This window comes from Puma concolor, chromosome D1 (genome assembly GCF_028749965.1).
Source record: "Puma concolor isolate L17-30 chromosome D1, mPumCon1.1.hap2, whole genome shotgun sequence".
NCBI lineage: Eukaryota > Metazoa > Chordata > Mammalia > Carnivora > Felidae > Puma > Puma concolor.
In genome coordinates this window covers 56194931-56215541 of record NC_141676.1, presented here as the reverse complement: position 1 = coordinate 56215541, position 20611 = coordinate 56194931, and the positions used below count along the sequence as shown (strand labels likewise).

The following is a 20611-nucleotide window of genomic DNA, read 5'->3' as shown; positions in this document are numbered from 1 at the left end:
CTGCACATGCCCAGGCCTGTGCCACAGTCCCTTGCTAAGTTTGCCCAGGTGTTCTAGCTCTGACTTCACCTCCTGTTTAGTGTGTACCCCTTCCCCATCTAAGCCTTCGTATGTCCATGCAGGTGGTTGGGGGTAGGAGGGCTGTAGGATCTGTAAGGGCTCTGCCAGTGTGTGGTTCTGACACTACCTTGTGGAGGTAGTGTTCTATACCTGAGGGATGTCCTGCTCCAGGAAAAGCACTGGCACAGCATTTGTTCCTTCCCTTCTGAAATCCATGGCTCACCGACTCTTCCTCCTTGGCAAAGGTGTAGGGTAGTTAGAGGCAGATTCCTGCCCCAAAATGGGCTCTCTGCTGTCTCCCTGTCCTCCCTGCTGCCCCATGCCCTGACCTCTTTTGGTTGTACATTTTATTTCAAAGGAAAATAAATTTTTTTTTTTTTGGCAACAGTCTGGGCTAGCCTTACTTGTCTTGGGGCTTGGACTCGTCTTTCTTTAATTGGAACTGGGGTGAGGGACAGGCTCCAGGATGGAGGGAAAAAGTCCATGACAGGGTATGATTCCAAGTGGTATCCCCCTATCCCCCCTCTTCCCACCTTAGATCTGGAGTGTCTTAAGACTGGTCTAAGCCACAATTCTGGTGAGGAGGAGTGACTGAGCTATCCCTGTAATGACTCCAGGCTTGGTAGCTGGGATAACTGGGGGAGTCTTGGGTTGAGGCACAGGCCTTAGTTCTAGCCCCAGCTCTGTCGGTGAGACCTGCCACCTTCGGGTGTAAGGCAACAGCTCTCAAGTGCAGGACTGTGAGCACCTGCCTGCAGGCTGATGGTTCTCAACTTTTCCCTTTCTGAGCCTCAGATCACAAAGTTTTTCTTAATGCTTTGCATCTCAGTCCACTATAGAATCTGTGGCTGGGCCCCAGAGCAAGACTGGCCCCTCCAAGGGAGCCCAGAGCTTTGTTAGGGAAATTGGGGGCTGGGGGGAACCACAATGAAGCCTATTGTCTCCTGTCCCCTTTTACAGGAAACAAAAGGCTCCCAGTCTCTGGGGAGCCCTAGCCCATGCCCATCCCCTGCCCAACCCCCAATGCCCAGCACACAGGGAGGAGCCAGGGCCACTGGAGACAGGAGGTTTTATTGATGCTGATGGGGGTAGAAAAGGCCCCCAGGAGCCCGGGGAGGGAGGGGGACTGAGTCAGTCAGCAGATGCATAAGGCCTGGGCACATGGGGGTAGGTTAGGGCACATTCATCTTCTCAGGATTCTATGGCTCCTTCTTTGGGAAAGGGAGAGAGCATCTTGGGGGGGGAGCAATTCGAAGAGCAGCCAGGGAAAGGTTAGGGACAGCTGAGAGCTCCTAACCTGAGAGAAGGCACCATAATAGGCAGCAACATCTGTGTGGAAAGCTGGATCAACTGGTCAGTAGGGAAAATGGGGCAGGGGCACTGGGTTGGCTTCTTGGGGAGGGGTCCAACCTTGGCCTGGGTGAGCTCTCAGGAATACCTGGTGTTCCCAAGCAGAGTGGGGCAGGGCCCAAAGCCCCTTTCTCCGTGGGCCTCCTTTAGGAGAAATAGGCATTCAGAGAAAAGGGCATTCAGGGAGCCCCCTGGCAAGGGGTGCCAGAATTAGTCCTTAAGGCACAGCTGGGGGCAGACAAGGCGCCAAGGCACAACTGGTGGGGGGGCAGGGGCAGCCTCCAAGCTGAGTGCCAGGGTCACAAGAGGACGCAGGACCGCCCACGCTTGATGGGCGTGGGGTTGAGCACAGCCCGGACAGCCTCAGCAAACACTTCCTTGACGCCGTCCTGCTGCAGGGCTGAGCACTCGAGGTAGCGCACAGCATGGATCTGCTTGGCCAAGGCCTGGCCCTGCTGCGGTGTGATGGGCGCCTGGCCCTGCTCCTTAAGGCGCCGTAGGGTGTCAGGCTGGGCTCTCAGGTCCTTCTTGGTGCCCACCAGGAGGATGGGCACGTCGGGGCAGTGGTGGCACACTTCCGGATGCCACTTGTGCCGCACATTCTCGTAGGAGGGCGGACTGGCAATGGAGAAACAGATGACAAAGACATTGGTCTGAGGGTAGGAGAGTGTGCGGAGTCGGTCATACTCCTCCTGGCCCGCTGTGTCCCACAGGTTCAGGTTCACTGTGCGCCCGTCAACCGCACTCTGGGCACTGTAATTGTCGAACACTGTGGGGATGTATTCCTTGGGGAAGGCATTAGTCGTGTAGCAGATGAGCAGGCACGTCTTGCCCACAGCCCCATCGCCCACCACCACACACTTGATACTCTGCATCGTGGGTGCAGCTGCTACAGTGGAGGCAATGCCTCCTTCCCCTTCTGGGCCCCTCTGGATGCAGTGACCTATGGACAGATCAAAGGGACACTCATGGTTATGGAGGCCTCTACCCATTGGGAAGAAGAATGGGGACACACAGAAGGAAACCAGTTCCTGTTCTCTTAACCTGACACCATCCTGCAATCCCATCAAGACAGATGTTAGAGAGGCAGATACACAGTGAGAGAGAGGCCCTAAGACCAAGCAAAGATACTCAGGTGTAAGGAAGATGGCATTATGTATTATGTGAAGCACCTAAGTTCTGGTACCAAACTGAATAAGGTCAAGTCTTGGTTCTACTATTTGTACACGTGTGACCCGGGACAAATTACTTAACCTCTCTATGCTTCAGTTTTCTTATCTGTAAAATGAGGATAAAATAATACCTACCTCATTGGGTTGTTGTAAGAATTATGTAAATTAATACATGTAAGGCATTTAGAACAGTGCCTTGGTCATACTAAGCATTAGCTACTTTTTTCCTTTTCCTCCAGGCAGTATAAACACAAAAAGACAGTATACAAGTGTAGGGATCTACCAGATCCTCTACCAGACAGGGACCCCTCCCACTGAGTAGACTAGAGAGGGGTTCTAGCACAGAGCAGCTGTCCCAGGTCACTCTGAGATGCAGTGTGGAGTCTCTATCAACTCAGGGCCTATTCTGCCCAGTGCACTATGTTTTAACTCTTAAGCCTGACACCTTGGCTACTGTGTGCAAACCAAAAGGCACAATGAGAAACCTGCTGAGTAAGGAGCACACTTCTCTAGACGGCTGCCCTATCTCAATCCAGGGTGCCTGAGAGGTGAGGAAAAGGAGGGAGAGCTGACCCCATAATTCTTGTAAGCACAACAAACCCTATCTGGCAACTCAGTGCAGGAGAATACTGGAGATTGTGCCAGGGCTGGGATTTGGTCTGGAATCTGGGTGTGTAATGATGATGAATGAGGCAGAGGCTGTGGCTCCCAGACATTAGCATCTTCTCTCAAGGCTCTTGGTGGGGTGAGGTAGATCCTCCAAGCCCAGACAAGAGGAATGGACGGAAGAGGAAAACATTTATTTCCTCTGTCCTTTTCCTAAGATCATGGCATGTGCCTCTGAAAAATTTCAGAAGCTTTTAAACTCGGGTAGAAAACATAGCGACATTAAAGCACTATCACTGAGAATATATGCTGGAGTCAGATTGGCCAGGGATTCTAATCTCAGTTCCACCAACCAGTCATGTTTGATCTTGGGCAACATATTTAAGTTTCCTGAGTCTCAATTTTCTCATCTGTAAAATGGGAACAATCTTGCCTATTGTGTTAGAATTGCCAAAAGTATGAAATGAGCTAATGTGAAGCAAGTGTTTGGCATGAGGTGTGGCACATAGGAAGTGCCAAATAAACAGGCTGCTGTAATTACTAGTGGGGTAAGTATGAGAGAAGTCCCAGCTCCAGCCAATACCCTGGTCTCCCCTGTAGTTCACAGGGCCTTGGGGAGAGGAACTTCTGAATTCTGGGACAGAGCAGAGCTTCCGGAAGCCCTGTGATTATTTATACTGCTATGGCAAGATTCCTCCTCTCATTGGCTACTTCCTCTTGGCCATGGGGGACTTTTTTTCTGGCCAGTATGTGACTTCCTTTCCCTGACTCTCTCCCACAACCAGGTCTGTGCTCCCTGGAAGGGACAGCCCTGTTTTAGACCCATCCAGTCTCTAAGTATCCCTTGTTCTACCCAAGCACCATCACCACGAGCCCATTTTCCCCATTTCACTTCACACATACTATACCCTGGTCTGAGAACCCCTTACCCCTCAGGTTGACCTCTCAACCATTGGTTCAGAAGCCTCAACAATCAAATGGGGGGGGGGAGGGGGGAGGGAGGGGAAGGAATCCCTCCCTGGGAAGCAGAAAAGGAATTCTGGTCATATGGGAGCTGCACAGGACCCAGGACTTGGTCCCAGCTTGGAGGGAAATGGTTTCACTCCCTGAGGTTGCCCCTCTGGGGATTAAAAATATTTCCATCTTATTTGAATGAATAAACATGCGTTCAACCTCAGGTGAGAGGATAGAGAACCTCAGGGAATGGCTCTGGGAAGGAAATAAGGGTCCCCTAAGGCAGTGGAGAGAACCTCAGACTGGGAGTCAAGAGACCTAACATAAATCCTAGTCCCAGCTCTGCTCTGCTGCTGACTCCCTGCAACCCAGCATGAGGCACTTAGCTTCTCTGGGCCTCAGCTTCCCAATCCATGAAATGGGGAGAAAAATGCCTGTGACAAGGGTACTAGGTAGATGAAATGAGACATCAAAAACCCTGGGAGCAGGGGATAGGATGATGGGCATATGAAAGGCCCCCAGGAGCACAGGGTGGGGGTGGGAGGACTGAGTCAGCAAATGCATAACGCCTGGGCTATTGGGGCAAGTTAGGGCACATTCATTCTCAGAATTCTGTGATGCCTTCCCTGGGGAAAGAAACAACCAGGTTTTTTTGGGTGGGGGGAAAGGGCCATCACTTGTGTCCACAGGATTATCTGGGAGACCCTGGCATTTTGAGATCAGGCCTCTTGGGCTTGTAAATCTTCAGTCCCACACAGAGCAGAGGAGTGGGTGTGGTAGTGTGACTGGGAACTCTTCCCCTACAAGCCCAACACTGGGCTGGCCCAGGCAGGAAGGCAAGGAGGGAACTCTGGCCGGCAGTCACAAGGCCCAAGAGACTGGAAGTATAGCTGGCTCCGGGCAGCTCTCTAGGGAGGGGTTATCAACCGGCAATCAGTAAATCAGCCCTCAAAGAAGCTGGGAGGGACAGAGTAGCTTCCGGGCTGGCAAGGGAACAGGGACTGACACCGGAAAAGGATCTTGAGTGAGGTAGTGTCCAGAAACAGGGCAAAGCAGAAGCAGTGTGGTACAGAAACAAGAGCACTGGATACCTGAATTTGACCTCTTGGATTCACCTGCTGACTCTGACCCTTGATCAAAAGACTTCACATGGTACAACCTTTTATAGGTACATGATGTTATATTATTTGATCCTTATAACAACCCGCTGGTAATATTCCTAATTTACAGATTAGGAAACAAACTCAGGGCACTTAAAGGAACCCAACATCACACAGCTAGTTAGCATGGAAGCCAGGACACAAACCCCAGTTTTGTCATCCAAAGTCCCATGTTTTCTTCAAATGTGTCACATAGCCTCCAAGTTACCCCTTACCAGCTGTCTTAGAGACCTTAAGCAAGTAAGTCACTTCCCTCCCTGGAACCTCTGTTTCTTTATCTGTACAACAGGAGTGATAATACTTGCTCTCCCTGCCTTCAAAGGGCAGCTGTGAGGATCCCTGAGCATGGGAATGAATGTGCTTTGTAAACTGGGAAGTGCTATGTGCACAAGAGGTAACAAAAGCAATGCCTTTTATCCCAAGAGGCAGGAAGCACCATGTATGCAGGCATCCAGTGGTGGCATCATCCCAATTCTCCCTGCTCAGGTGTAGCTCAGACACTTATCCTCTCTCCCAGGACAACTCTTTTCTCTGAAATCCTATGGCCTGAGCTGGGTCAAATAAGTTCCCACAGATCATTTAAGGAGGGCACATACTAGAAGGCAGGGTCTAACCTGTGGCATATAAGAAGCATCAGTCAGTGCTACAGAGGCCAATCATGAGAGAGGCCTGGTCTGCCTGGGGTCAGGGATCATCTGTGACTTATTTACTAGGTGACCTTTTTTTTTTTTAAAGGATTTTTGTTTAGTAAATAATAAATTAAGGTTTGCAAATATATATAGTATTATTCTGGCTTTATATCCCGAAATTAATTCAGATCATGCCTGGTCCCTCACCTTGGTGTTCAGAGTTCCTCATAATCTGGTAGAGGTTTTGGAGTCAGACAGACCTGGGTTTAAATCCTAGTTCTTCCCCTTATGAGCTAATAGCACCAAACCTATCAGGTTGTTATAAGGATTAAGTGCAATATTTGTGCTTTGTAAATGTGAGTTCCCAGCTCTCTGCTCCAGAGGGATTTCCACTGTCCTTTGTAAAGGATCCAGGTTCATTCTTGCCTCTGGACTTTTCCTCGTGCTCTTCCATATGCTGTTGTCCCTTTACCCCTCTCCCATCTTCCTGACTCAAGGCCTAGCCTCAGTCTCACAGTCCCATGAGTCCATAGCATGGCTACCCCTTTTAGTAGCCATGCTATGGCTTTGGCTCGGTATGATTCTCCTCTGATAGTCATATGTAAGTTTCCTAGCTTGTGAGTGCCCCCCAATACTGAAGCTTGAGCTTCTCTCCACTGCCCTCACAGAAAAGCTAAGTATAGGGCTGGGCACACAGGAGTGTGCAGCCACTGCCTTCTGATTGGTTTGCTTCTGCCCCATTACTGAAATGTGGATAGATGCCATAGAAGCCCAGAATTGGACAATAACCCCACAGCCAAAAGCTTTGACTTAGATAAGCAAAAGTCTCTCCTCACACTACCAGCTTGATCTGGCTCCCACAAGGAGCAGTCCATGGGAGCACAACTCATAGGAGGCTAATGTGGTCCCTGGAGCCCAGCTTTCACCCAATGGGACCTGGTCTGGGGTGTGGCCCAGGCAGGCCCAGAATGGGGGAGGGAAAGGAAGCAGCAGATTGATTGCCAGATCTGTGGCCGTTATAGTAGGGGAAGTGTCCCAACTAGGAGTGGGGGAGGGGAGGAATGGGCTGTAACAGATGGGGGAGTGTGGAGGCAATGGGAACTTACTGTAGCCTTCTAACCTGCCTCCCTGACCTGGGGATCCCCTTCTACAGCCCTCCTTGAAATTCATTCTAACTATAATCCATCTGTGGGCATTCTCTTCCCTGAGCTCTGGTCACATCACCCTGACCCTCTACAAGCAGCCTCCACATACTCTTCTTCAAAATACAGCAAGCAACAATATTGGCTGTCCCTGTGGGAATCCAGCATTTCTCCCCTATTTCCATCCATCAACCCCTCCCTACCCCCACCTCCAACATCTGTCCTCCAGAGCCAAGTACTCTTGCCACTTCCTCCAGGAAAGTTTTTGCAAATCACCCAAATCCCAAATGACTTATCCCATCCCAGGTCTGGTCCTTATTTTTCTCACAGGTACATTCTATCTTGTATCACATGGAGGCTGAACTGAATCTTATCTCTCATCACTGGACTGAGAGGGTCTAGAGGGCAAGGTCCTAGCTGATCTGTCTCCCTGGGCTGAGCACAGCACACAGTGGCTATTAGTAAATAACTGAATGAACTCAATCCATCCCTAATGTCTTTGCACAGAGGAGTTCCTCTTTTTGGAATTCTGCTTCCCTGCCTCAGAGTCTCCCAGTCCTTCAGGGCCCAGTTCTGTTCCCCAGCTTCTCGAGGACATCAAAGCAACGCCCTCTCCTGCCCTACCTTCCCCAGCACTGTCTCTACTATACATTGCACTCAACTGGATGCCTCATGAGGAGGAAAGTCTGTCCTGCTTACTTCCAGAAGCCCAGCAGAGGGCTGAGCAAAAGCTGCAGACTGATACACATCTCCTCCCCCATCAATCCAGACTCTGACTCTGGGAACAAGGAAGAGCCTCCATGCCCCGGAGACACAAGACAAGGGTAACCAACTTCCTCCTTCTTCTATGGAGTACAATTTAGAGTAATGAACACACAGGCTAGATTGCCCTATCCTCAGGTGGGAAGGTGGTGGGGAGGGGGGGGGGGGGGGGAGGCAGGATACAGGCATAGCTGGCCCAGAGGTGATGAGGAAGATGGGTAGGAAAAGTGATCCTGATAAGGATAAGGACTGGTAATATTGGAAGACCCTTGGTCAAGGATGAGGTGAGGATCAGGGTTGGTGTTGGAGATGGCTTTAGAAGCTTTGCAAATCTTTGTTTTGTAGGAGTGGTGGAGAGGTGATATGAAAAGGCTCAAAGGGGCTGCAGCTGGCTGCAGCTGGGCTGGGAGGAGGAAGCTGGGGGGAGACATGAGGTCAGTGTGGGGCTGGGATGAGGCCAAGGGCTGAGTCTCCCTCGTTCTTCCCCTTCTCCCCATCAGCAGGGACAGAACCCAAGAGAGCCTAGTTCCCAGCCTTAAAAAAAAAAAAAAAAGAATGTAGGCCGAAGAACTCTCCGCTTCTTGCTATTCTACACCCTTCAGCCCTGCAGAGGAGCCTGCATGGCAGCAGTAGGGTAAGAGGCAAAGAGAGCTGACTCTACCTACTAGGGACTAGGAGGAGGAGGAAATGAGATCCGAGATGGTTGTAGCTGGGAAGGCTGTGGGGGGCTGGGACCCTTTCACTAAGTCCCAGTTCCCTTCCTTCTCTTACCATCCCAGCACTTGGGGTGCTCCTCAAAGGGTGAACCCTAGGACCAGGGCAGCTCTGGCTGGGGGAGCTAAGGAGACTGACCCTCCCCCACCAGGCAGCACAGAGGAAGGCTCCAACACTTGCTTCCTCCTCTCTTCCTCCTCCCCACCTAACAGCAGCTCAGCAGTCCTGGGGGCCCCACGAAAGGCCTGTGAAGTGGCACTTCCTTTGCCTTTGCTCATTTCACACGATGCTATACAGAAATGCCATGCTTTACAGAAATGTCATCCTCCCAATCCTGCCCCCCCCCCCCGAAAATACCCAGAGAGACCCAGGGCGCCCTATCCCTTGGGCCCCGCCCCAGGTCTGAGGGGGTTTCCACAAGGGAAAAACACATCAGGGAGGAAACTCCGGCATCTATTTTCCACTGTCAGTGGGGCAGAGCTGGAGCAGGGCACAGGGTACTCCCCCGTATTGCTGCCCCCTAGCAAAATCCCCAACGCTCTGCCTATTTCTCTTCTCTCAACCTGTAAGAATCCTTGTGCTTTGGGGGGAAGAAGCCGCAGGTCCTGTCCCTGAACAGATAGAGACTACTCAGGCCTCTGATCAAGGCTGGCATGAGACAGGAGGGCCCAGGGTTAGGGGCACTGCTATGAGGAGCTTCTTGGGGGAAGAAGAGTTAGAGCTCTCAGTATTCTCTATGCTCATTGGAGGTACTGACAGGCAACTCCTTAATGCTGGAGCTGAGCTACAAGAGACCAAGTTGACCTGGGTTATACAGAGTTGGGAGCAAATCCAGGACAAGGACCTGGGTCTCCTAACCTCCAGTCTGATGTCACTTCCACAAAGGAGAAGGTGAGGTCTGTTACTCTGGCTGGGAATAGGCCCATGTCTCTGGTCTCATTCAGGATGACCCTACAATGTTTATTCCTTCCGGAAATGGGCCAAAGGGATCTGGTTGATGCCTGAGCCCTTTTTGCTTCCACATTCCCTTGACTCTCATGCCTAGACTATACTAGGCTATGATTCAGCATTGACATTACTGTATAGACAGCCATCCTACCCTGCCCCAACTGAGGAGCAACAACTCTAGGCTCTAGCTCCTGGGGAGATGCCCTCCGCTCATGACATGAGGACAAAAGAGGAAGCTAGACCCTAGACAGGAAAACCAATCTGTTCTGGGGAGGTGGCCCAGGCTTTGTCTTTGGTTTCCCTCCTCACATACCCCTACAAGCGTCACCACTAATGGGTTTACACTGTGCATGGAGAGAGAGGTCTTCACTCTGGGCCAGGGCCCCACCTTCTTCCTGGGTGCCCAGCTACCCTCATTGTAATATCTGTCTCACTATAGCTACAGCTTCTCCTATCTTGCTGTTTAAGACCTCCTAAGAGCTCACATCAGCCACCTCATCTGCCCAAACAAGCTGGCCAGAAACAACTCTCCATATCCTAGATTTCCAACCAGGATCTGTGACAATCTCACATTAGCCATTTCTTCCTAAAATAAGTACTGGTTTAAGCAGGTGGGGAGTCAGAACTCCTGAATGGTTTTTTAATGAGCCATGATGCTGAAAAAGGACCTTGTATGAACATCCTTCTCTGAACTGGAATTTTTTGCAGGTCCCTGGGATTTCCTCCTGGAGTGGAATACCCTATACCTCCCAGAAATAACAGGAGATATAGGTGGGTGGAAGAAGGGATGAATCATGGGAGAGGGACAACTGTGCAAAGGGAAGAGAACAGAATGAGGAACCAGATTAGCCCTTAAATCTAACTGTGCTTGGGAATCCCAAAAAAGTTCCCCTCTACTTCTCTTTTTTTTCTAATGGTGAAAAATGAATACAGTAGACTTAAGGAGGTAGAGAGGCAGGATCTATCAGTATGCTTCCCAAAGACTTGAGGAAGGAGCTTTAGAATGGGGACAAGAGCTTATAAACCCAGACTGAGCTGAAGTTAGACTCAGGAGAAATTCTTGAAAGAGGGGGAGTAGGCTCCTGGGTGAGAGGGGAAATATTAAGGATGCCTGAAGTCAGAGGGGTCAGCAGAGGGCCTTCTGGTCACCAACACCTTGCTGTAGCCCAGGGCACGTGGATTCCCAGCCTGGGAAGGCCCCTGAAGGCAGTAGGGAAGAGGGGGCAGACACCTTTGCCTTACAACCCTCTTCTTTTCCTGAATTGGAACTAAAACAGTTAAGACTGAAGTTAGACCAGCCATAGTCTTTCCTCCAGAATCCTACCTTTGCCCTCTCCCTTTCCTTCCATCACACCTAGCTGACCTGGTCCCATTCTCCCTAACAGGTGGTGTTGCCACCAGTAAGCATTGGAGTCAGGGACCTTTGGGCTATCCCCCAGCCTCCAGACCTGGCCTCTTGGTTAAGCAACAAAGAGTCTGGGTGATTTTGATTTCCCATGGCCTCTCTTACCAGTCTTATTCCTGTGTCACTCTACCCTGACTGCTACCGACTGCTTCTTCCTGCCTAACCACAACCTCACCCACTGCAGGTTCCCTTCATTCTGCTGGCTTCCCCTACTCTGAGCCATTTCAAGGCTGAGGGCAGTTATTTTGTCTCCAAGAGATAAAGATATAGACACACTGACAATCCCATGCAAACACACATATAGAAAGGGTTACCAGCTCTTTAATTGGCTCTATCACTGTCTCTCTGAGGTAGGGAGATTTGAAAAGGCTTTCAAACTCAACCAAAGATCTAGACCCCAAAGCCGGAGATAAGTGACTGAAAGGGAAGGGGATAGAGAGAATGAGAGGAGTGAGGGATGGTGGAAGAAGCAAGAGGGTGGGTATGTGTTTGGGAGCCAGAAGTTGGGCAAGGAAGGAAGGAGGAAATCTGCAGGGAACAGAGATGGATACAGAGGCAGAGCAGGTGACAGGACAGGACATAGGCATGACTGTGTGTTTAGGTGAAAAGACTGAAAAGGATGCAAGAAGAGAACGATGGAGGATTTGTGGATAGGGTCTGAAGTAGGAACAGAGGGAGAGAAATGAGAATGTATACAGTTTAGGGACTAGCGATGGGGTGGGGGGGGTAGTGGGAGATCCTCCCAATAATTTCCCAAGTCCAGAGCCCCTGCTGCCTCCCAGAAGCTCTAGTCTCTCTAGCTCCTCAAAGCTCCTCTCTAGCTCTCAGTCCTGCTTTCAGTGATGCCATCTTGTTAGGGGCTATCAGCACCTCTAGGCACCGGACAAAACCAGGCCCTCTCCTTCCTCAGTTTACCCCCAAAAGAGCAAGGCCAGTCCCAGGTCAGCTAGGCACAGAGGATGTTTGCTTACTAAATACTTGTTGCTTGATTCCATGGATGGAGAAGATGGGCGTCAGAAAAACAGACATACAGACAGAGGGGGGCTGGCGGAGCTCCCCCGCCCTCCTCTGAGCGCACAGGACCTTGAACTGCAGCCTGTGAGTGTGGGTCCGGATTGGCACAGATCTTCCAGAGAGGGAGCTCTTTCTCTGCAGTCTAAGGCTTCACAGGCCACAGACACCGCCCCCCTCCAACCTCCCAAGTGTCACAACTGCCGGAGCAGAGGGAGCGCCTTCTCCAGCCCAGAAGGCCCGCTCCCTCACACACTTCGGAACCCCCCTCCCCAAACTTCTGCGGTCACCCCACCCCCGAGTCCCATGTCCCAGCTCTTCCACTTCAGAGACTTTTCTCTCAGAGCGGGAGACCCTCCCACCTCAGTGGTCCCTCGCGGCTCCCGGGAACCGGGGCAGCCTCCCTCGGTACAGAAAGCCACCCTCTCAGAGCCGCCGCCGGCTTGCAGTGGCCGGCTCCCCGCCCCGCCCGGCCGGCCGCGCCCGCCCAACTTGCAGAGAGCCGAGAAGCTCCCGCCCGCGGCCTCCCGCAAGCAAACTTCCCGGGCCCGCGTCCACACGCAGTCCCCGCCGGCCGGGCTCCCCTCTCCCGGACCCCTAGCCCGCCGGACCGCGCCGGGCCTCACCTGGTGCCCTCCCCGCCGCGGGGGAGCTGGGGGCGGCGGCAGCGGCTCGGGGCTCGAGAAGGAAGTGAGAGCGGGAGGTTGGAGGAAGTGGGGGGGGCGGGCCGGCCGGCCGGGGCGGGGCGCGGGGGCGGGCCCGGGCGGGGCGGGGCCCGACCAGGAAGTGCGGCGGCCTGGGCCCCCAGCTCTGGTCTCACCCCCACCCCCACCGCCTGCCCTGCTCGCGGCAGGGTCCTGCCCCCACCACCCCCACCCCCGCCAGACCCCAGCCCTCTGCCTCGGAGGCCCCTAAGTCAGGCCTCCTAAGGTCAGTCCTCCTAAGGTCAGTCCTCCCAGTCTCCTCCTTGCCACCCCCACCCCAGTAGAGGCCCTAGCCTAGGCGCTAGGCTTTTGCCCCCCCTCCCCGTATGTCGCCCCCCCCCCCCCCCCGCGGGAAGATGTTAAGAACAGGCACCCCTAGGCTGCGTGCCTTCAGTCAAGCCCAGGATCGATCGCTGGCCGAGGCTGGGGGTTGGCCAGAATGGGTCCGGCTGGGGCAGTCCCCACCCCTGCCCCGAGCCCTGGGGGAGTGCGGAGTGGTGGTGATTCAGCTGTGGGAAGGCCCCAGACCCCTGGGGAGGGTGCACAGACTGGGGGAAGGGGAGCTGGCGTCAGCACCCGGGGAAAGACAAGATCAGCAGAGGCGCCTGAGGAGCCGCGGGCCCCAAAAACAGGATGTCGTGTCGTCGTTCCGCAACCGGCTGCTTCGTGCGCCCCGGCTCTGGGGAGGGGGCGGGGCGGATGCAGGACTCCGGGCTCCCCTAGCCCGCTCTTCTAGTCGCGGCGCTCAACTGCTGAGGGCGGCAGGGCCGCACCCAGGCCCGAGATCCTGCAGGCGCCCTGGGGACCGGTGGGTGGGCAGGCTCGTGGGCGCCCTCTGGTGCTTCTGCACCCAGGTCTTGCTCGGACTCGGAATGGATATCCTTCGTTCAACACTAAGTTTCTGAGCGCCTACCACGTGCAGAACTCCTTGCCGTGTACTGTGGAGGAAAACTGAGAGGCATTTAAAACAGGCTCCCTGTCTCCAAGAGGTTTTCCAGATAAAGGGGAAGAACAACTACGAGAATAAATAGCTTAACCTTTCTGAGCCCCAGTTCTATCTTTGGTAAAATAGTATAACCTCTCCTTCATTCTGTACTTGTGGAGAGATAACATGAAAGTGGATGTACAAGATCTGCTGTCAATGCCTGACTCAAAGTAAACATTCAACAAATGCCTTAAAAAAAAATCACGCTGGGAGCGCCTGGGTGGCTCTGGCGGTTGAGCGGTTAAGCGTCTGACTCAGGTCATGATCCCTGGGTCATGGGATCGAGCCCCGCCTCCTGCTCTGTGCTGAACCTGGAATCTGCTTGAGATTCTCTCTCTTTGTCACTCTCTTTCCCCGCTGCCCCTCTCGACTGCTAGCTCTCTCTTTAAAAAATAATAATAATAATAATAAAATAAAAAAATCATGCTATAAGAATTAGTTTCCTAAACACAACACGCCTACCCACATCTTTGGGTCTTTGCCCATTCTGTTCCCTCTGCCTGCCTTCTTTCCTGTATTGACTTCCAGGTGAAATCCACTCAGACTTTCACAATTTGGCCTTAATGGACTACTCCCTCCCTGGCTGCCATTATCCTTCCTCTGTCAAAACACGTGCACACACACATACACACATACACCCACCCCACTTCTGCCATGCACTCAATAGTCTTTCTCAGTGCTGTCTAGTGGAAATAATGTAAGACACATATGTAACTTAAAATTTTCTAGTGATTACATTTTTCAAAAAGTAAAAACAAACAGGTAAAATCAATTTTAATGATAGGTTTTACTTAGCCCAATATAGCCAAAATATTATCATTCAACATGTAACCAATATAAAAACTATTGACTGTAAAAATGAATAGGGTATTTTATAGTATTTTTTTATACTAAGGCTTTGAAGTATGGTATGTGTTTTACACTTAGACTGAATCTTGGCTAGACACATTTCAAGTGCTCTATAGTACATACAGCTAGCCGGTATGGTGTAGGGCAACAAAGTGGAGCCTCTGTCAGATTCAGACTGGTAGATGACTGAATAGATGAATTCAATTTCCATGAGCCTTCTGGCAAAGCTTGTCCTGATCTTCCTTAGTGTAGGCTGGGTCTCTCTCCTCCCTCTCCATAGCACTTGGGACAAAGTCCTCTCTGTGGAGAAGAGGAGAGCAGGAAAAACAAAAAGGAAATCTGATTCCCCTTGATATCCTACTGGGAGCACACAGTTGGTGCTTGGTGTTTGATAAATGAAGAAAGGATTGTGAGTTTTCATAAAAAACAGGATTTAGTGGAGGACTACATAACTAAAGCAGCTTCTATAAAGCCATTAAAAATTGTGTCCCAGGACAAAGGTGTTTGAGTTGTGTTCCTAGAGTTCCCTTCCCAGGACTTGAAGGCAGGAAAATGGTAGGGCTCTGGCCTCCCTTCCTTTCAAACCAGAGTTAATTTGCTTTTATCTGATTTATACACTAGTGTTCTGGATAAAGAGCTTATTTTTTTAAAAGTTTCCTGCAAAAAATATTTGAAAATCAGTTTTAGAAGCATAGTAGTAAAAGTAGGGTGCACATTACATGCAGTAGGCCAAAAGTCAGACTGCATTTCCAGAGCCTTAGGTCTTGGGCATGCCTGGCCCTGGTTCAGCTTACTTTGGTGGGAGAACCTGACTTGGCCTGGAGGATTTCATGGTCTGGTGGGACATGGGACTGCTGCATATGAAGCTACCAGAAGAGGAAGAGCCCTGGGCTGCTGGGCTTCAGAAGACCTGAAGTCTAGTCTTGGCTCAGCCAGACCTGCTAGTGAGACTTTATTCTAGGCCTACCCTTCTCTGGGTCTCAGACTCCTCCACTGGAAAACAAGGGATTAAATTAGATGATACCCTTTAAGTTCTGACTTCCTATGATATACTCTTCAGAATAATAATTAAGTAATCAAGGTTTATGCATGGAGCATATTGCTCATCGCTCTTTAGTACCATTTAGGTCATCTTGCTTTGTGCTCTAGTTAATTGTATCTGTGCCTAATGTGTGTCTCCCCCACTGGCTGTAAAGCCTTTGAGGTTGTATCTGATTCATCTTTGTGTTCACCCACTGGGCCTGGCACAGGCAGGCCTGAGCACCCATTTGCTGTCAGTATACATCTGTGGAATTAAGTTGCCATAATAAATGTGTAGAACCATCAGAGGTCAGGTGACTTAGAACCACATTTATGGCACAGATATAGGATAAGGCCAGAGGAGTGGGAGACAGGTACTGGGGTGGGACTGTCTGCAAAGGCTTCTTGGAAAAGGAAGATGCTTAGCTGAAGAGTGTAGGAAGAGGGCACAAGCCCCAAAGGGCTGTTTTTTCTTCCTAGTCTCTTACTTGCTTTCCATGAATAGGTGAGTTCTTGGTAGGTGGTGTATGTTTGTGCTTACAAGCAGCCAAGAAACAAGGACAGCCACTGGGACATTTAGAAGTGATGCCAAGGGGGGGCCCTGGGTGGCTCAGTCAGTTAAGTTCAGGTCATGATCTCCTGGTTTGTGAGTTCAAGCCCCACTTCTGGCTCTGTGCTGACAGCTCAGAGTCTGGAGCCTGCTTTGGATTCTGTGTCTCCCTCTCTCTCTGCCTCTCTCCTGCTCACACTCTGTCTCTCTGAAAGAAAAATAAACATTAAAAAAAAATTTAGATCCTCTGTCCCCCACTTTCTCTGCCTCTCCCTCCCTGCCCTCCCCTGCTCTCATGCATGCTCTCTCTCTCTCAAAAATAAACATTAAAAAAAAAAAGTGAGATGATATATGAGAGTATTTGGTAGAGGTAGAACAGAGATCACAGATAGCTTCTGGAGCCAGACAGTCCAGGATTCAATTCCTGGTTGTATCACTTACGTTGAGACCTTTGACAAGTCATATGAACTCTCTCATTCATTCTTTGAACACATTTTATTGAAAACTTTCTCTAGGCTAGGTATAATGTCACATGGCAATGACACAGAGGTGAAAACACAGATAAGTCCCTATCCTGATGTAACTAGCAAGGGAGATAGATCTTAAACAGGTAAGTATACAAAAGTACAGAGTGCTGTAAGAGCATAGAACAGAGCCATTTAGTTTCATTTTAAAATGGGAATGACAATACTATGTGCTTTGTGGGATTATGAGATAATGCAAGTTGAGTGTTGAGCAGATTGCCCAGAGTACGACAAACATTTTCTATATGCCCATGACTTGGCTCCCCTAAAAAAGCAGGGCAGAGACAGAAAGGAGGAAGAAAAAAAGCCCTGAAATGATCTCACCTCTGCCCTGGTGTCTTCCGAACAGGTCTTCCCAGCTTAGTCTGCATGAGCTCCAGCCCCGATAGCTCACGCATGGCCCACACAGGTCTTCTGCTCAGCCCCAGTGGCAGCATCTTCAGATTAACCCTAATTCTGAGTTGTCCTTTCTCTGATGTGGCTTAGGGGACTCAGGCTTGGTGGGGCTCCTCTTGGTCCCCTGGTGTTCCCTCTCTCAGCCTGCCTTTTAAGGAGTCTCTCTTTCATTACTCCCCTTTATTGCTACCACCAAAGACAAGCCCGATGTTTCATTTCGTGACATGGGAAGATGATGAGCAAAACAGGAGATAGCAAAAAAGAACAAATAGGGGAAGTGACATATGAAACAAAGTTCTAGAGTTGCGTCCTCTGATCCATTGTTCCTGAATCCCTCTGAGGAACTAACTAGATGGGGGAAGGAAGGACTAGGGGCTTGCCTGATCTAGTGGAGGGTCTCTCCTCCCAGGCAGGCAGAATAATAGTTGCCTTGTTTGCCTCCAGAACACCTTTGCATCTTTGTACCACCAAACTGGGTGGTACAGGTCATTTGGCATAATCCCCTCTGGGAATTCCTCCTTCTTCAGCTCTGGTGAGTTCCAGGAGCGATTCAGTTGGTGCAGAGTCACACAGCAGTGCCTGGATGTGAATCTAGGCAATCTAATTGCAGAACCCTTCCCCCTCACTCCATCTGTGTGCCTCTGCACAGCCTCACTGATTGCTTTAGGCAGTTACTTGTTCCTCCTCTGTGCTCCCTCACTTGCCCCTGTACCATTTCCTCTCAAGACATTATCAATAAGTGCTCAATAAGTGAATATTACTATTCATATACAAATTCCCCCCAAAACCAAACTCTTCGAGGATAGGAACTGGGTTGTTATGAACAGGTGTTCAGTATATGTTAAGTCAATTAATGAACATTGGTAGTAATATTCTAGACTTGATTTTGGAAGAGGAGGTGATTTTCTTTGTGAAACTAGCATAGGAAGAATTGTTAGAAGCCAAGATCTCTCTCTTCCTAACCCAGCCAGACCCTGTACAGCTTCGCAGTAATAGCTGTACTTGCCATTTTTGGACACCAGGGAGCGCCACTAATAACACAGCCCAAACTCAGGGATTCTAAACTTTGTGAGCAGCTTTAGGACTCTGTTACACTTCTGCTGGAGATACTATCACTTTCAAAATGAAAGCTATTGGTAACCAGAAACTCTGTGGTATAGAGGAATGACAGCCAGGGACAAGACAGCCGGTTCATAGAGAACACACATCATTCATTTATGCACTTTTATTGAGTACCAGCTATGTACTTCATGTTCCTGGGAGAATATGAAGATGAATGAAATTCAGTCCTTGATGAACTCAGAAGCTAATGGGGAAGACAGATACTAATGAGAGAATCATAATCCAGTTATATAAGTACTCTAAGATATAGCAGAAGACTGGAGACACAGGGCAAGTCAGACAAGGTGCCAAAGGAATGAAGGGGTGACTTTTGAGCTGGGTATTTAAAAAAAATTTTTTTTGGACTAATAACTTTTGGTTCACGCTATGCTGTCATCATTGGTTAAAGCATGGGTGCTTTTCTTTCACTGGAGCTAAGACTTGAAGAATAGAGAGAAAATCCTGAGGGAGAGAGCTTGATGTGGTGGCCTCAGCCTCATTTTCTTAATCTATAATGAGTATAGCCTCTGTCTTATCTAGCAGAGCTCTTTTGAAGGAAGGATGAGATAGTAGATGTGAAAACTCTTGCAAATAGTGACATAGAGGCATGACAATTGTTAATCCAATTTGATTTAACCAACATCTGCAGAAAATCAGGAGCAAGGCCCTAAGAGGAATTCAAGGGAGATACACCTGGTGTATGGTAAAGGCTTGGTATATAGGTTTAAAAAAGAGAGAGGGGCACCTGGGTTCTCAGGTGATTAAGCGTCTGATTCTTGACTTCAGCTTAGGTCATGATCTTGTGGTTTGTGGGCTCAGGCCCTGCATCCAGCTCTGCACTGATGGTGTGGAGCCTGCTTGGAATTCTCTGTCTCTCTCCCTCTCTGCCCCTCCCTGCTCATGTGCCCTCTCTCTCCAGATAAATAAAGAAACATTAAAAAAAAAAAAAAAGAAAAGAAAAAGAGAGGTGGGAAAAAAAAGCTCTTTGGTTCCTCCTGAGACTCATAATGTGATGAAGGGTTCTTGCAGAAGCTACACTGACATGAGGACCCAACATAGGGGCTATTGAGGTGAGAGTCACAGCTTCAGATCCAGGAAGATCCATGAAGTCTCAGGATTTTCCTGTTTTGTAGAATATCAAAGCCAAACTGGATTAATAATCTGGTACTTATCCATCCTATAGTTGGGGAGACTGAGATCCAGAGGGAACTGGCTTTTCTGATGTTACATCACCATGTTGCAGGCAGAAAGAGAGAAAACCAAAATGTTTCTCCTGTTATCCAGGCCAGGGCTTTGGTTCCCAGGTACCATCTATTTTTATTTTTAATTGTGGTAAATTACACATAACATAAAGTTTAACTTCTTTACCATTAAAAAAAGTTTGCTTATTTATTTATTTGAGGGGGGGGGGAAGGAAAGAGAGAGAGGGAGAGAGAGAATCCCAAGCAGGCTCTGCACTGTCAGCATGAAGCCTGATGTGGGGCTTGAACCCACAAACTATGAGATCATGACCAGAACCAAAATCAAGAGTTGGATGCTCAACCGACTGAGCCACCCAGGTGCCCCAGCTTCTTCACCATTTCTAACTGTATGGTTCAGTCATGTAAGGTATATTCATATTGTTTGGCAGCCAGTCTCCAGAACACTTTTCATCTTGAAAAACTGAAACTGTATTCATTAAAAATTGCCTATCCTCTCCTGGCAACCACCATCCTACTTTCTGACCCTCTGAATTTCACTCTAGGTATCTCAAAGAAGTTGAATCATATAGTATTTGTCTTCTGTGACCAGCTTATTTTACTTAGCATAACGTCCTGAAGGTTCATCCATGTTGTAGCATGTAGAATTTCCTTCCTTTTTAAGGCTGAATGATATTCCACTGTATGTATATACCACATTTTGTTTATTCATTTTTCTGTCCATGGACACTCAGATTGCTTCTACATTTTGGCAATTGTGAATAGTGCTGCTATGAACATAGGTGTGCAAATATGTCTTTGAGGTACACCTGTGTGGCTCAGATAGTTAAGCATTCCACTTTTGATTTCAGCTGGAATCATGATCTCCCGGTTGTGAGATTGAGCCCCGCATTAGGGCTCTGCGCTGACAGCATTGAGTCTGCTTGGGATTCTCCCTCTCTCCCTCCCTCTCTGCCCCTCCCCATCATGTGCTCATGCGCACTCTTTCTCTCTCTCTCTCAAAATGAATAAACATTAAAAAAAAGTTTCAAATATCTCTTTGAAACCCTGCTTTCAATTTTTTGAGTATATATTCAGAAGTTGAATTGCTGGATTGTATGTTAATTCTACTTTTAGTTACCAGGCACCATTTTAGCCTCATAGGAAATGCAGCATGCTCTGAGAGGTTCACGTTCTGATGTGAATTGGTAATAGACCCTCACTTCCTGCCTTCAAGACCTAGGCTTTTTGTATTAAATGGGTTATGCACCCATACTGCCAAAGAAATCGTGTGGTAGTTAAGAGAAATGATGCAGTCGAGTTTAAAGGAAGTTAAGCATGCTTTACTTTCTTTTTCTCTAGTGTGTTCTCTTAGACAAATGAGTGAACAG

General features: G+C 49.4%; 1 protein-coding gene across 1 annotated transcript; it reads right to left on the bottom strand.

Moving 5' to 3' along the window:
* Positions 1 to 1112: 1112 nt before the first annotated feature.
* On the bottom strand, positions 1113 to 12635 carry RHOG (ras homolog family member G). The gene is made up of 2 exons (XM_086678209.1): positions 12540 to 12635; positions 1113 to 2353 (listed from the first exon to the last, which is right to left on the bottom strand). The coding sequence occupies exon 2, from the start codon at positions 2283 to 2285 to the stop codon at positions 1710 to 1712; it is 576 nt and encodes a 191-aa protein (XP_086534335.1). The 5' UTR covers positions 2286 to 2353; positions 12540 to 12635; the 3' UTR covers positions 1113 to 1709.
* Between the last annotated feature and the right edge of the window lie 7976 nt (positions 12636 to 20611).